The sequence below is a fragment of the Podarcis vaucheri genome, assembly GCF_965113315.1.
Source record: "Podarcis vaucheri genome assembly, chromosome: 10".
Lineage (NCBI taxonomy): Eukaryota > Metazoa > Chordata > Lepidosauria > Squamata > Lacertidae > Podarcis > Podarcis vaucheri.
This window is the reverse complement of record NC_138748.1, coordinates 68,641,485-68,657,650: the sequence shown is the minus strand read 5'-3', so window position 1 is coordinate 68,657,650 and position 16,166 is coordinate 68,641,485. Positions and strand designations below refer to the sequence as shown.

The 16,166-nt window shown below is 45.2% G+C and overlaps 1 protein-coding gene across 1 annotated transcript in view; it reads right to left on the bottom strand.

The window, feature by feature from the left end:
- Positions 1-7,329: 7,329 nt before the first annotated feature.
- EXOC4 (exocyst complex component 4) overlaps positions 7,330-16,166 on the bottom strand; it is a 380,738-nt gene continuing 371,901 nt past the window's right edge. The window contains exon 18 of the mRNA XM_082238790.1: positions 7,330-10,705. Within this exon, the coding sequence (XP_082094916.1) occupies positions 10,468-10,705 (238 nt within the window). The 3' untranslated portion in view covers positions 7,330-10,467. The remainder of the gene's footprint in view (positions 10,706-16,166) is intronic.

Sequence of the window (16,166 nt, the reverse complement as noted above, 5' to 3'; positions counted from 1 at the left end):
GAAGGTTTACCTTAAGATGAGCAGGAGGACTGGGCCCAGCCATGAAGTTTGCTGACTCTGATCCAGTCACTCTCAGGCTAACCTACTTCGCAGGACTGTTGTTGCTGTGAGAGAGAGAACCACATATGCTACCCTGAAATCCCTGGAGGAAGTGCATGATAAAAATGTAATAAATAAAATCTACATTCCAGAGCTACTCTCAGGAGACATGTCAAATCCCATGTCTGGTTCCCATGTCTGGATTCTGATGCTCATTTTTGTAGTTAGTACCGTCTGTTATTTGTCAGTCAGCCCTAACTGTTTCCCTTTGGGGATCTACAAATCTTTGCTGCAAATTCCATTTCTCCCCCTTTTTTGGACCGTTGATTGCTGCACTCGGGCTGTCTTTCTTCCTCTCTTTTCACTCTTCCTTCCACCTAGCAATCATAATGTCAGAATAATCTCTGATTGCTGCACCCATCAGTTAAGAAGAGGAAGAAGAAATTCTTATGGACATCATCCGCTGACTTTTATCTCTGTGCTTCAGGGAAATGTTATAACAACGGCAATAAAAGTCACCCAAACGACTTTCTTTCATTATCTCGCCGGCAATAAACGCGAAAGCCCCTTAATGAGAGTGACTCCTTTTCAACTAAGCACCCTTCTGCCTACTTCAGATGTTGCCTCAGGAAGACTTCTCGTCCATATGTGTCTATCTAAGCAAGGAACTCTGGGAAATCAGGAGGGGACCTGGAACTTCAGAAGGAAAGAGGTATTAAAAGTTTTTGGTGTTTTTTTTTTTAAGAGCGAGCCAGCACACAGTATATGAGAAATCATTGTTCCCCCTCAATTTTGAATATTTATTTTAATTATAAAAGTATTTCTATACTGCCATGCCATCAAATACCAGGGCGGTTTGCAGCATTAAAATATAAAGCACCATTAAAAACGATGCACATCATCATTAAAGTGACTGGCTCATCAGAAAATATTAAAGATCTACAAAGGCCAATTGGCATAAAAGGGCCTTTGAAAGCCAAAAGCCTAATGGAGACACAAAATGCCCAACTTCCAGGTGAGGCCAGCTGGGCCTCTGTATCAGAGGGCACTCTCTGCCTCAGGCACCCAAGGATTTCCCAAAATATTAACAGTGGGCAGGATTCAATTGAGTTATTGTATGCACACAATGAGGTCCAGTCACATATTGAGACTCCCCCTTCCTTCTGCCCCCTTGCAACAACAACAATTTATTATGTATACTTCCCCAGCCACTCTGGACGGCTTTCAACAAAATGGTAAAATACAACAATGCATCAAACATTAAAAGCTTCCATAAACAGGGCTGCCTTCAGATGCCTTCTAAAAGTCTGGTAATTGTTCTTCTCTTTGACATCTGACTGGAGGGTGTTCCACAGGGCGGGTGCCACCACCGAGAAGGCCCTCTGCCTGATTCCCTGTAACCTCACTTCTCGCAGTGAGGGAACCGCCAGAAGGCCCTCGGAGCTGGACCTCAGTGTCTGGATAGAACGATGGGGGTGGAGACGCTCCTTCAGTGAGTGTTCCGGTTTGCGAATGTTCTTTGGAACCCAAATGTCCAATATGGCTTCCTATTGGCTGCAGGAGCTTCCGAACATTTTTGGAAGTCAAACTTCCAAGGCACCACTGTAGTGGCCCTGTGCTGCTTCTCAGGTTGGGCTGGCAACAACTTTTGGGAGCTGTCCTATGAGTAGTGCATTCCAGGATGCCCGTAGTGGGGATGGATGAATCTGTCAGTTTCAGTACTCTTAGTTTCTCATTTTTCTAATCTAAAATGAATTCTGTTCTCTACAGTTCCCAAGCAATTTGCATCTTTTTTTAAAAAAACCCTCATTGTGAAAAATGTATAAGCATTTTAGTGTGAATTTCTCAGGCTTAAATGCAGTTTTGACTCTTCTTGCAAGCAGTTCTCCCTAATGCATCTTTTGTGTGTCATTTTCTCTAAGAGATGCCTTTTTATGGAGACATTCTCTTAATATGTGCATTTTTATACATATATATACATGTATTTTTGTATACATTATTTAGTACATATCACAGAAGCGCAGGTTCCTAAAGACAAATGTGTTTTGATTCAAGTATTGGTTCAAGATGACTGATCATCCATGTGAGTCTGCAATCATCAAGCGCCGATGATACATGTGTGTATAATCCCGACTGGGATAGGTTGGGAAACAATAATGGTCCATAACCGATTTCTTGATAGAAAACTTTGTTGAATTAAATATAATTCAAGGCGCTTGGGGAATAAAGTAATTCTCCCTCTTCTCCATTAGCTAAAGCAAAGAGAACAATTAGAACATGCTATGATCATAATAATGTTATTTATAATCATACAGCCCTAACTAACAAGCACTTGGGACAAATTACAGAAAGAAGCCATGATAAAATAAATTGAAACCACATTACGTATACCTCTTTAAGCCCATTTGAAAGGGGGGAAGCAGACATTAAAGTGAAGCCTGGGTTGCGTTGAAGTACCTGGGGAATATTAAGAAAGCAGCAGATTAAAGGCAAGGAAGATACCAAATTTTTAGCTTGAGTCAGCCGCATGCAGAGACAGGGGCCTCCATATTTTTCACTGAGTATCATTTTATCAGAGTCCCACTGAAGGAGGGTGATGGTGGTCTTGGACAGTCCTCCTTATTAACCAATGAATTAATTAATAACACCACCTTTCTTCCCGGAAACCGAAGGTAGTGTACATGCTTCTCCCTCTCTCGATTTCATCCTCGCAGCAACCCTGTGAGGCTGAGAGGCAGTGACTGTACCAAGGCCACTCGGGCATAGCTGTCAACTTTTCCTTTTTCTTGCGAGGAATCCTATTCGGAATAAGGGCATTTCCCTTTAAAAAAGGGAAACATGGACAGCTATGCACTCGGTGAGCTTTGTGGCTGGGTGGAGTTTTGAACCCTGGCCTCCCACGTCCCTGTCTGACATTCTAACCACTGGGCTGCACTAGCCGATTCTCACAACCCACATGGTATGCAAGGTTGTGAGTCACTGGTTTACGTCAGCTTTGCAGTGGGGGGAGCTGTGAGCCCCCTTGATCTCACTTCCATTCACTGTTGCTACTATCTTGAAATATGAAGGATGCAGCTTTAAATTAACCAGTAAGTTAGTCATCTTAATTGAGAGCATATGCCAGGCATATACGTTAATACGTGCTGTGTTTACTATGTGGCTGGTATTAATCCAACGCACAGCCAATTGGCTGAATTGGTGGTAGAAGGAGCCAATTTTAATTGATGGGGCTATGGGTTCACTTACTGTTTTGACTATTTTGAGTCTGGTAATCTACGGGTGGTGCTGTTGGTTAGACCACAGAGCCTAGGGCCAGCCGATCAGAAGGTCGGCAGTTCAAATCCCCGCGATGGGGTGAGCTCCTGTTGCTCGGTCCCTGCTCCTGCCAACGTAACAGTTCGAAAGCACGTCAAAGTGCAAGTAGATAAATAGGTACCGCTCTGGCGGGAAGGTAAACGGCTTAGTCCTGCTGGCCACATGACCCGGAAGCTGTACGCCGGCTCCCTCAGCCAATAAAGCGAGATGAGCGGCACAACCCCAGAGTCGGCCACGACTGGACCTAATGGTCAGGGGTCCCTTTACCTTTTAAGCTACTGTGATAAGGAATGGGAGGAAATACTAACCAACCTGGAGGGATGGGAGCTGTAGCAAAACCTTGCAGTGTGGGATGCTCCTGATATTAAATTCCTCCACTCCACCCCCCGTCACTCAGCATTTCTGTGTCCACTGAGCATGCTCAGGCTTTGTTTTTATTTATCACACCATGGGGTTCCCTTGAGCTCACAGATACCTTGTCCTTGTATTTGGATGGTGCAGTTATGGCTGTATAAGATTTGGCACTCCGAGAATTGAGATCATTGTGCGTGCTTATATATGATAGCAAATTGTATTGGTTTGCTCTTCTCAAATAAAGTTGATAGGGGATGCACCTGACTGTTTAGCTGATAAGAATTTCAGTTCCAAGCCTAGGCACAGCCACGGGGATAAGCGTTCTTAAAATCCTGTTGAGAATTCAGCTGGAGAAGCCAGGCTTCCTGTGCAAAAAGCACCGCCCGTAATCAAATTAACGGCTAGGCTGGCAAACCGTCCGTGGAAGACTTGAGCTGCTGACTTGGTGGGAGCTCACGGAAGAGACGGGCTGGTGCCAGGGCGGCTTCCATGAACTTCTGTGCAAATTGGCATCACGCCAGCCTAGGTTAATGAGTTCTCCGCACTGAAGTGTTCCAGAGTTTATTTCCCACCATCTGGAAAATGCCTGCCCCTTCCACTGGGATTCACAAGGGTTCAGCCAAAAGAAGGGATTATTAAAAACTTCAGGGCTGGAAAAAAGAAGCAGCAGCCACCGCCATCTGCTCCACTTTGGCATGGTGGGAATGGCTGGCACTTTGCTCATCTTCAGCAGAATGGCTCCTTGACGGCACCTCGCCGCAATGGCTCTCCATTTTGATCACATTAGCCATATGTATTTCGAATGCTGGATGCGTCGCCACTGCCGCAGGAAAAGGGTTCTTAAAAAAAAAAAAAAAGACTCAGAGAAGGTGCAGGAGAATAGCGGGCAAAATAGCCCCTTCTAAAAACTGAAGCTGGCACCCGCCCAAATACCAGTTCCTTTTAAAAAACAGAATCCAAAAGTATCTCCAAATAAATAAGCGAAGACCTTTTGTTTGCAGTTGTGGCCTGCAGTGGCCAGAGACTCCGCTTGGCCACCCCAGGCAGGTTTCTTGAAGTATTTCCTACCCCAGACCTACTAAAATAAAAGCAAAATATAAAATATAAATATAAAATATGGCAACCCTATCTCTGGAATCACAGAAGCAGGACATGGAAGCTGTCTCCTATCCTTTGTTTAGGGAAGGATGGGCCATAGCTCAGTAGCAGGGTAAGCTGAGTGGGGATTTGAACTTATTGCTAATGGGTAGTATAAAATAAAAACAAAAACAAACAAGCTGGGTTGCAAAGCTACAATCTGGATCTCTCTCTCTCTCTTTTCTCTCTCAAAATTTAATGCTCAGTGCATGATCTGTAAAATATTGGGGGGGGGGTGTATACATATACAGCAAAGTAAAGCCAATCCAGTTTGACAGAATTGTAATTAGTGGCTGCTCCATACTCAAAAGCTGACAAGCAGAATCAGAGCAGAAGCTTCTATCGGTTCCTCTGCTGCTGCTGCAGTCTCAAGTCCTAATTATCTATATCTAAATAATTTTCCAATCTCTCTCACAGGCTGTTCCTTATTAAGATCTCAGTAGGCTTTAATTTCGGGGTAGACAGAGTGATTACACAGGCTAAGGAACAGGGTGGAGGTAGCTGCTCTCTCTTGCTCCCCATATGTAGACACAAAACACACAAGTGCCTTTTGTGTGTTGTGTTCTTTGCCCCCCCCCCAAGGCTTTGGGCGTCCTTGCTTTGTGAAGTGGCCAATTAAAATCCACTTTTGATTGAGAGATTTGAGAGCTGTTGAGTTACAGGTGAGCAGGGCGAGGCAGAAGATGGCAAAAGGGGTCCAAACCTAAGTGTGAGTGGCCTTAAGCAAGCCTCTCTTTCTCTGAAAATTGTGGCAAGACTGGGGAAAAGCCTTATTAGGCTGGTTGTAGTCTGTAACAGGGAGCAAAGACAGTTAAAACCAATTCTACATTATTGTCTGGATCTCTTCTACCAGCCAAATCAACTCCTCAGTGCTAGGAAGCATGCACTGAGTTGTGACCAGGCATCCATGGTGAAACCAAGGAGATTGCTTCTCTTTGTCCTTCCCTTCTTTGGAGAGGTAATTATTGGTGTCTTCCTCCTCCTTGCTACCTTATTTCCCTTCTGCCTGAAACATTAGTTCAAACTCTAGCTATTTATATCAACCAACTAGCTTACTTTTTCATATTTCTGTTCAAGCCTCAAAACCAATTTTTACTCTCTGCGAGCCATTTTTTGGGACCAAATATTTTTAATCACTGTAACTGCATGTTTTCTTGCTAACTCCCCTAAGCAAGCAAGATAATATTGGGATTTACTGTTTTGATTGTGCTCATTTCACCCAATTAAGTAAGGTGAAGTGGGTGTGCCTAAAATAATCGTGCCCATTCCAACAATGTCTGTGGTGTGCAATTGTCTCCAGCAAAAACACCCCCTTCGCCACCAAAAGAGTAGCGCTGTGAACTTGCAAGTAAGATACAGGTACATGTGTACATGTGTATACATGAGTCAATTGGGATAACAAGTGCTTCCTCATCCCTTCCTTCTGCTTCAGATGGCTGAGAACAAAAGCAACATGCCAAACTCCTTGTCTCTTATTCTGCCTTTGCAAGCATCCTTTGAAGCAGGCTAGTGAGCCAGAGATAGTGATTTCTATCAGGCCACATGCACCCGGGGCCAAGCAATGCAAGGTGCAGGAGATTCAAACAGAATCATGGCAAATTGGCACTGTGCGTGGATGTGAGCTGCATAATGGAATTGGGGGGGGGGGTGTTTAAGCATCCTATCCTGTGGCCCTCACCCAAGTAGCAGCTTTTAGGGAAAGAGAGAAACATTGGGAGATAAAATCACAGAGCCCCTGTCTTGTATGTAATTGGCTCGCAATAAGCTTTTATGGCTGAGCAGAGATGTGAACGTGGATGTCCACATCCAGACCCCCAGTGCGCAGAGGCGGGCTTAATAACTGTGATCGCGGGGCCATGTTTTGCCTTCCTCCCGTCTCTTGCTGCTTTCATCTATCCAACTGAGCCGGGGGTGGAGGAGGAGGCAGTAATAAACACAATTCAGGCCGCTTATTGCCCAGCCGTAATCATCAAATTTGTTTTCCATCAGCGGCAATTTATGAGGATGTTCATTGCATCAGTGTTCACAGTTCACTCTGTTAGGCGTAGGAGCAAGTGGCAATCAAGGGGGAAGATTGGCTTGTTAGGGTTTTGGATGCGCGAACATTTGCAATTTCCTCCGCTGAGCTGTGCAGCAAAATACCTTTGGCAAATCATCAGCCGCTCTATTAGAAAGTCGCCCTTGCTTGTTCTTGGATGAACCTGAAATTGGGCTTTCTAATATAGCCAAAGCTGCTTTTCACTACGTCTGGCTGGTACACCGTCATCACAGACTAGGTCTCTCAGCAAATATTTCTAGATTGTGTAGAATAGGAAGGTAGTGGAGAGACTCCTCCTGATTATAACCCATGCACCAGTTTGTAAGAGGCTACATCTGCCTACTGCATAATTTCCTTTTTCCTGGAGGCCTGCCTCTTTCCGATGTTTGGAAGGCCTTTATGTTTGGGATGTGGCTCAAAGAACAAATTAAGCTCAAAGCAGGGTGTATACATGTGTTAATATTTAATAGCAAAACCCAATATAGAATATGCGCAAGTGCCGCCTATTAATTTGTCTCAGATCATACACAAAAGGATCTTTTCAGTTCCCATCATCCTCCCTCTCCCCAGCCCAAGTACTTTTATTCTTCATGGTGTGATCCACTGCCAACAGCATCTCAAGGGAGAAACTCTCACGGAACTAGGGTTGTGTGCATACCAAGGACTGGAGGAAAAAGCACCTTGTGTCTTCCTTCATTTCAGTGGCCTCTGCTTCTGGCATTCTATGCAGACCTGGGCAGTAGTCCTCCTCGACTGCATTTGCTTGCGCTGAGTTACCAGGAATGGAAGGATGCAGGTGGGGGTAGGGTCACTTGCAGGGGATGGAGGTGCTTAACCCCTCCTCCTGCACCTGCTGGTTCCTTTCCGCCTACCACAGATATTCCCCCCTGGACAGTTTCCCCCAAAATAACTAACTTCAGGTTTTCCAGCTGGAGAGAAACTTCTTTTTAAAATGGTACTTGAAGGTGAGAATCATCCACCCATCTTGCCAATCCTGTATCACAAGCATCTGCGCATCCCATTAGCATCAGAAGGGAAATATGGGACTGGAAACTCTGCATTTCCCTTGTAAAATCTAATTTCACTGTCTTTGGCCAAATCCTATTCTGCGTGATTCTCCTGTGGATTAAGAACTCAAATGCTTTTTTATGGGTTTCTTCCACATGCTACTTGCAGGCAGGGTTGGGGAAAATGTTGAAGTTTGGAGCGAGCTGGTGAAAGCTGTTCTTAGGTTTCACCACTAAGACATCAACAGCCCAGAGCCATTTTGAACAGGCACGTCAATATCTTCCAGGGGACCTCCTGGGTTCCTGTGACCTTAGTTAAGTGTATCTCCTCTTCGTGCCTGAAATGTTGCTGTTCATAGGATGGTGGGGAAAGTCTGACCTCCTCAGGGAATTCAAAGCCTGACTTGCAACCTCCTTAAAAATCACTGCACGGAAGTTGCTGAATAAGCCTTGGAGAGTACCAGTGCATCCAAGCAAACCACTGTACAGTAATTAAGGGCTCCAAAATTATCCTTTAATTTTCCAGTCGAACCAAGAGGAAAGCAACGTAAGCAGCAAGGGAAAAGAACCATCTCAACTTCTACTTCAAGCTGTAGGCAAAGGGAGTGTGCAATCTTGTGAAAGAGGAGAGAACACAGCCTGTCCTGCAGTGAAGGGCAAAGCCCACAGTGTCAGCGTTGTATCGCCCTCCCCTCTGACCTGACTCCCTTTCAATAAACGTTATAGAGAAGCAGACAATATTTATAGGCTTTCCAAGGGAAGGGAGGTGTCTATGGAGCTGGCTGACCTAAGTCAACGGCCAGAATGTGATGGTCCACCGTTTGGAAAACACACAAAACCATAGCTTAAGGAAACCCATGGTTTAATATGAATGAGCAGCATTTGGGTGCAAGCTGTTCAAAAGTCTTTGCTCCTGTGGCTGTCACACCGGGGGGGGGGGAGGGGGGGGAGAAACCAAAGGTTGGCTATGGTTTACGTGTAAACTAGCATTTGTGGTTTGTTTCCCTTAAGCAAACCATGAGTGGTAAGTCTAGGGAGAGAATGGCTTCCATTTGTGGTTTGTTTGGTGAGAAGCATACCACAAGTGCTGGTTCACACAAAAAGCAAAGTAAGACACGGGTTTCTTTCCTCTTTGGTGCAGCAACAGAAGGAACCAGGGGGACGGATGGATGGATGAAAGTGGACTTCTGAGCAGCGTGGACCAGTATGCTGTTCATTCACAGCAAACCCCAGTTTATGTTTAACTATGGTTTCATGTGATCTGCAAAGCTCGTCATTATTAAGAACAGATCTGAGCTAGCTGTGGCAGCGATGTGCTAAACTTTTACAGAAAGGTTACTTGGCAACTTTTAGACATCATCTTTGACCTGGTTGTGCTCAACCTGAAGCCTGAAAGACAGCAAATTGATATTCTTGCAATGACAGCTTGGAGTCTGCCCTGCTGACCACACACTGGTCCTATAGCCACCTCTGCCAAGAAAGGTAGCAGACCCCTTGCAGAACTAGCTACCTATGGGCTGCGTGGATCAAGTGTGTTTTGTATGAGCAAACACAACCTCTCAGGCTTGCTGTAATGTAAGAAGTGTCCTTGAGTTGCAGCCACTGAAGAAAGTTGTAACAATCCAACTTCCGCTTCTGAACTGGAGAGAAAAACCTTGAAAGAAACCAATGATCCCCTATTAGATAGCTAATGAGCTTTGCGGATTTAGAGCCAGCATCTCCAGGGAGACCCAGTGATATTGGTTACGGATGGCAAATGGTCTTCTCTATTAATCAAGTGGTAACGTACCACAGAGTAAGCATGTAAGCATTTACTGAGCTGGTCGACTGCTGAGTGGCGCAGAGGATATTTCCACAACCAACTGAAATACCGGGGGGAAAGGAGTGACAAACTTTTCCTCACTGCTTGGCTAGATGATACAGGCAACCAGCTGTATACCATGGGAAATGGTATAAATCCAAAGCAGTGGAGCCATGTGGCACCTGGCACTCTCTCTCCCCTTCCCATACAAACCAGTTAAATGCTATTCAAGATGGGGGACAAGCTTCATCTGCAGCTTACCTGGGAAAAGGAGAATCTTGGAAATAAGGGCAGCTGTGTATCATGATAGTACTGGCACAATCAAAACCACTTGATAGGAAGGGGGCAGGAATCTCAGCTACATCCGTCCCTCTCATTTTGACAGCTAGAACTGAATTTTAGTTAAAAATTACTTATCAGTCTTTCTCAATGCTGTAGATCCAACTAGATCAAGTGAACAACAGATACACCTCCTTTTTCTACCCCCCTCCCTCACGCCAGCTAAATCCATCAAAGCTCTAAAGTGACAGGCACACCAGCCATTTGCATTCCATTTCATCATGGTGACATTTCTTAATCGCATCTTGCCACATAACTGGCCTCTAACCCACACCCACCCAAAAAACCCCATGGATTATATGTTCATGAAAAGGGCGTAAGACCCAAATATCAGACACCCCGCTTTAACAATGCAGGACCCAAAACAATGCAATTCCCGTTGGCTGCAAGCAAGCATGAAGCTTCTCTGGCTAGCCGCCCTCCCACAATGGCATAAATTAAACAGTGGTGATTTTCTTGTCCTTGGTGGCTTGCTTGATAGCTGCCTGCTCACAGATTATCTCTTTCAGGCGCTGCAGCCTCATGTTCTGGGTGGTTTGGTCCCCAACGCCAGTCTGGCTGCGGTGCAATAAGCTCAGGGCATAGATGTACTCCAGCTCAGTGTATTTCACCCCTTGATCCACCACCAGATTCAGCAACTCGTCTGCGGTGTTGTACAGCATCTCGTAGTATTGCCTGCAATGCAAAGAAGAAAGTTCCACGTTCACTTCAGCGATGCTGTCAGCTGACCAAACAGGAATCGCGCTGACAGTTAGAAAAGAAAGGGGGAAATGGAGACTATAGATTAAAATAAGAAAAAAAATTAAAACGAGTTCTGTGTAGGAGGTTAGGGTTCAAAGTGGTTCTGGGACTAGAATGGAGGAAAGTCATTTTCAAGAACTATTATCTGCCTCCAGAGGAAGAGCTGCCCTAGTGGAAGGGCTGTAGCCCAATGGTGGCAGGTCTACTTTGCATGCACAAGGTCCCCGGTTCATTCCCTGGCATTTCCAGGTAGGACTGGGAATGTCCTCCATCTGAAACTCGGGGCAGTTGCTGCCAGTCAGTGTAGGCAACACTGCGCTAGGGGGGCAGGTGCTTAGGCTATGCCTACCTTCTCCCCATCAACCAGTGCAACCCAGCCTATTAGAAATGAGGAGGTCATGATCTGACACTGTATTGAGTAGACAGAGGGCTCATCCATGCTTCCACTTGTTCCATGGCTAGAAAGCAAGGTTTGGGTGGTTTTCTGCTTGTCCCATGTTTTCTAGGAACGGGTCCCAGTTCTTTTCTGCTTGCCCCTCCACTTTCTCTGGGAGAACCCGCTCTTTCGTGCTGAATCGCAGCAAACGGAAATCTGCAGAAAACCCAATTGACGTTTGCTCTGATTCAGCGGCAAAAAATTGGGTTCTCCCAGGGGAAAGTCGCGGGACAAGTAGAAGACTGGATGAGTCCACAAACTCCATCCACAGGAGGCCAAATGCCTGACGTTGCAAAAGGACATTCTGACCAGTATCCAGAACTCACTGCTTCCAGGAGTTACTTGCCACTCCTTAGAGATCAGATTATTTTCTAATTAAAATAAACAATTAATATAAAGGCAGTGGTGCGGGGGCTGGGGAGAGAGAAACCTGCATTTTTAATTGGCTGCAATTAAAACCACTGCCTTGTTTGGCCTGGTGTTGCCTTTGGCCAGCCGGCCTACGCATGTGGAATTACTCACTCGATTAGCCGCTCAGCTCAAGGTTTGCCTCCCCTGTCTTTGAAAAGTATTAATAAATATTGATCAGGCGTGCTTCCTGTTTGCCTTTGCCAAAGCAATTCTGATAGGCCTGCTCTCCTGATGTTATCAAATAATGAAATATGAAAGAGAGAGAGAGGGAGAAGAATTCGCCTCTTGATTAGCCTTTGTTCCCTTTTCATAGTTTTTGCTTCCAGCCATCAGAAATGTTTTGTTTGATTTTTTTTAGGAGAGGCTAGAGAGAGGCATTCTGCCCGGCAGCACAATTTTTAAATCATCAGGAAGACAGACAGACAGACAGACAGACAGACAGACACACACACACACACACACACACACTCTGCTTTTTCTGGTCTGGGTGCTTCATTCTCAGCTTCTGGGGAGCCAACAACCTCCTCCAAACAGGAAAATCACATGGTGCACCTACAGTCATGGGAAAAAGAAAGTGACCCTCTTTGAATTCTGTAGTTTTACTTTTCAGGACATAATAGCAATCATTTGTTCCCTAGCAGGTCTTAAAATTAGGCAAATACAACCCCAGGTGAACAACAACACATGACATATTACATTGTGTCATGATTTATTTAAGCCGATGGAGAAATCAAGTGTGAAAAACTAAGTACATCCTTACTGCTCCCATAGGAATTAAGCGGCTAAGTAGCAGACAGGGGCTGCTAATCAAATGCCCTTGCTTAATTGATCATCAGCAAATGTGCCCACCTCTATAAAAGCCGAAGTTTTAGCAGTTTGCTGGTCTGGAGCATTCAGGTGTTTTAACACAATGCAAAGAAGGAAAGACGACACAATGCTCTTAGAGAAGCAAGTGCTGCCTCCCAAGAAACAGGATTCTAAGGTAATCTCCAACCAATTTTAAGTCCATCATTCTACACTGAGAAAGATTATTCAAAAGTGGAAAACATTCAAGACAGTTGCCAATCTTCTCAGGAGGGGACGTCCCAGTGAATTCACCCCAAGGTCAGACCGTGCAATGCTCAGAGAAATTGCAAAAAACCCAAAAGTTACATCTCAGGCTCTACAGGCCTCAGTTAACATGTTAAATGTTAAAGTTTGCGACAGCACAATTAGAAAAAGACCAAACAAGTGTGGTTTGTTTGGAAGGGTTTCCAGGAGAAAGCCTCGTCTCTCTAAAAAGAACATGGCAGCATAGCTTTGGTTTGCAAAGTCACATCTGAACAAACCACTTCTAGAACAATGTCCTTTGGGAAGATGAGACCAAAGTGGAGATGTTTGGCCATAATGCAGTGCCACGTTTAGCAAAAACCAAACACAGGAAGCCAGAACAAGCACCTCATACCAACTGTCAAGCACAATGGTGGAAGGGTGAAGATTTGGGGTTGTTTTGCAGCCACAGGACCTCGGCACCTTGCAGTCATTGAGTCGACCATGAATTCCTACAGACAAATGTTTGGCCATCTGCCCAACAGCTGAAGCATGGCTGAAACTGGGTCATGCAACAGGACAAGGATCCCAAGCACACCAGCAAATCTACAAGGAAATGACTGAAAAAACCCAGAATCAAGGTGTTGCAATGGCCCAGTCAAAGCCCAGACCTCAACCCAATTGAAATGCTGTGTGGGATCTTAAGAGAGCTGTGCATAAACAAATGCCAGCAAACCTCAATGAACTGAAGCAACGTTGTAAAGAAGAATGGGCCAAAATTCATCCACAAAAATGTGAGAGACAGATAAAGTCCTACAGAAAATAATTACTTTATGTTATTGCTGCTAAAGGTAGTTCTACAAGCTATTGAATCATAAGGTGTACTTATTTTTCACACATTACTTCTCTATTCTGGTTTTATTTCTGTTAAATAAATCATGACACAGGGTAATATGCCATGTGTTGTTCATCTGAGGTTGTATTTACCTAATTTTAAGACCTGCTAAGGAACAGATGATTGTTGTTATGTCTTCATATGTAAAAACCACAGAATTCAAAGAGGGTGCCCTTTCTTTTTCCCATGAGTGCATTTGCAGACTGCAGGTAAGAGATCAAAGTTTCGATTCTCCCCACAACGAAAACTTGAACGTACAAACAAGCATGTCTGAAAAGGGGTTCCTTCCAGCCTTACCACCTCCCCTCACTTCCCATGCAGCCCATTTTTTCTTTCAAAAAGTCCGCCCAATTTTACACTGCTTGTATGTGCAACTTGTTGGAGAAGGAGGAGAAGGTTAGCAGGCTAGTTGGAGAGACTTGGTGGACCTGATGTGATGGGACCTTGCATTGTGCAACGAGGCTGTAGGATCCAAAATGCATCAAAAATGTTTGCTTTCAAGTTTCTAGACCAGGCATAGGCAAACTTGGCCCTCCAGATGTTTTGGGGCTACAACTCCCATCATCCCTGACCACTGGTCCTGTTGGTTAGGGATGATGGGAGTTGTAGTTCCAAAACATCTGGAGGGCCTAGTTTGCCTATACCTGTTCTAGACAGCCTCCTTTCACACACAAGGAGGGTGACAGACATTTATCAAGGGTGCAGTGCCATACTGGCAGAGGAATGGACATGCCAAGCAGTGATATGTGCAAGGCAAATTGTGTGGGCCATTCTCCAACTGAAGCCATGTTCATTAATTTCAGTAGGTATACTCTGTATAATGCGTAGTTGAACGCCACCCTGTGAAATTGCTCCCTAACTGACCCTGGTTGCTGCATTCCCCTGTAACATGGGACCAAGGGCAATGCCAGGAATGGAGTGCAAACCCAAGGCCTTATCGACCCCAAATAACCCTAAAAACAGCAGCAGCCAAGGTCTAGCTGACTGCCATCTGAGTTTACATCATTTAGGTCCCCCAAAAGGAGAGTGGCATTGGCTGTGGCCAATCATTTGGGATCAGAGAGCCAATGACGACGCTGATGCAGCTTGTGGAGGGGGGTGGGAAGGAAGCATTGGACAATATTAGAGGGTAGTGACTGCCATGCTCTTGTGCGGTTGGTGGCCTCCAAATAACCGAGAAGTATTGTAAACACAGGGATGCGGGTGGCGCTGTTGGTTAAACCACAGAGCCTAGGACTTGCCAATCAGAAGGTCGGCGGTTCAAATCCCCGCGATGGGGTGAGCTCCCGTTGCTCGGTCCCAGCTCCTGCCAACCTAGCAGTTCGAAAGCACGTCAAAGTGCAAGTAGATAAATAGGTACCGCTCCAGCGGGAAGGTAAACGGTGTTACCATGTGCTGCTCTGGTTCGCCAGAAGCGGCTTAGTCATGCTGGCCACATGACCCGGAAGCTGTACACCGGCTCCCTCGGCCAGTAAAGCGAGATGAGCGCCGCAACCCCAGAGTCAGTCACGACTGGACCTAATGGTCAGGGGCCCCTTTACCTTTACCTTTATTGTAAACACATAGTGCTTCTCCAGTCTGAAATCAGCCCTGCTTAAAAGGATCAGGAGGGAGACAATGAGAAAAGCCTTTGCTTCAGACCTTGTAGAACCATTGACAGCCAGAGAAAATTCTGGGCTAGATGGACCAATGCCAGGACTCGGTGGAAGACAATCTGTTTATATGCAATAAGGGCGTGATCGACAAGCAACTGCCATTCCAATTCCTACACAGAACCTCTACTACTGTTGTTTATTTATCTGGAACCATCAATATGCATAGAAAGAAAGAAGGAGAGCAAGAGGGAAAGAAATTCTGCCCCAAAGAAATTCTTCATTCTAAGGGGGTGCATGGGGGGGAGACAAAAAGGGGATATAAGCAGAGAGGAGGCTGGAATGGGAAAGGCAAAGGCAGCAAGCTACTTTCCGCAGACGGATTCAGGAACATTTGAGGAGCTGCCTCCTTCAAATTAAATGCAAAGCCCCCCTGCCCCCCCCCCGGCCACCATCTTGAGAAGAAATCAAATCTTATCCAGATCAGGATTCAATCAGGAATTTCCCTTGACTACCCCTTGAAACATTTTGTTTTGTTTTGTTTATGCAGGCTAGCCAGGGTTAGAGGTGAAAATTAGCATTTAAATGGAGAAAAGTATTGATGGCACTCATGGGAGATTGTTTCATCTTGGCTGCCTTTCCACTGAGATTATTATTATTTTTAAATATCTAGGGACTTTCCTCCAAGGCAGGCAGTTCAAGATAGGATTGCTTCTCCCCACAGAGCTTTCCCAGGAAAAAAAAGAGGCTTTTAAGAAGTGCACCAATATTTTATTTTCTTAAGGTGTGGTTCTGGTTCAAGACTCCATTTGTATGTTCTGAATGGGAAGGAAGTTGAGGGGTCAGTTGCTGCAGAGTCCAGACTTGTATCTGATCTCGTCTCCAGTGACAGGGCAGGAAAAAGACAACAGGATCAGAGAGCTGGATTCTGTTCTCGAGACCCTTGGCTACTTAATGACTGATAATTGACCTTTAATTAGGCCCACAGCCAGAAATTGCACAGTGAAGAGGCCCAAAGCACAGGAATCATTG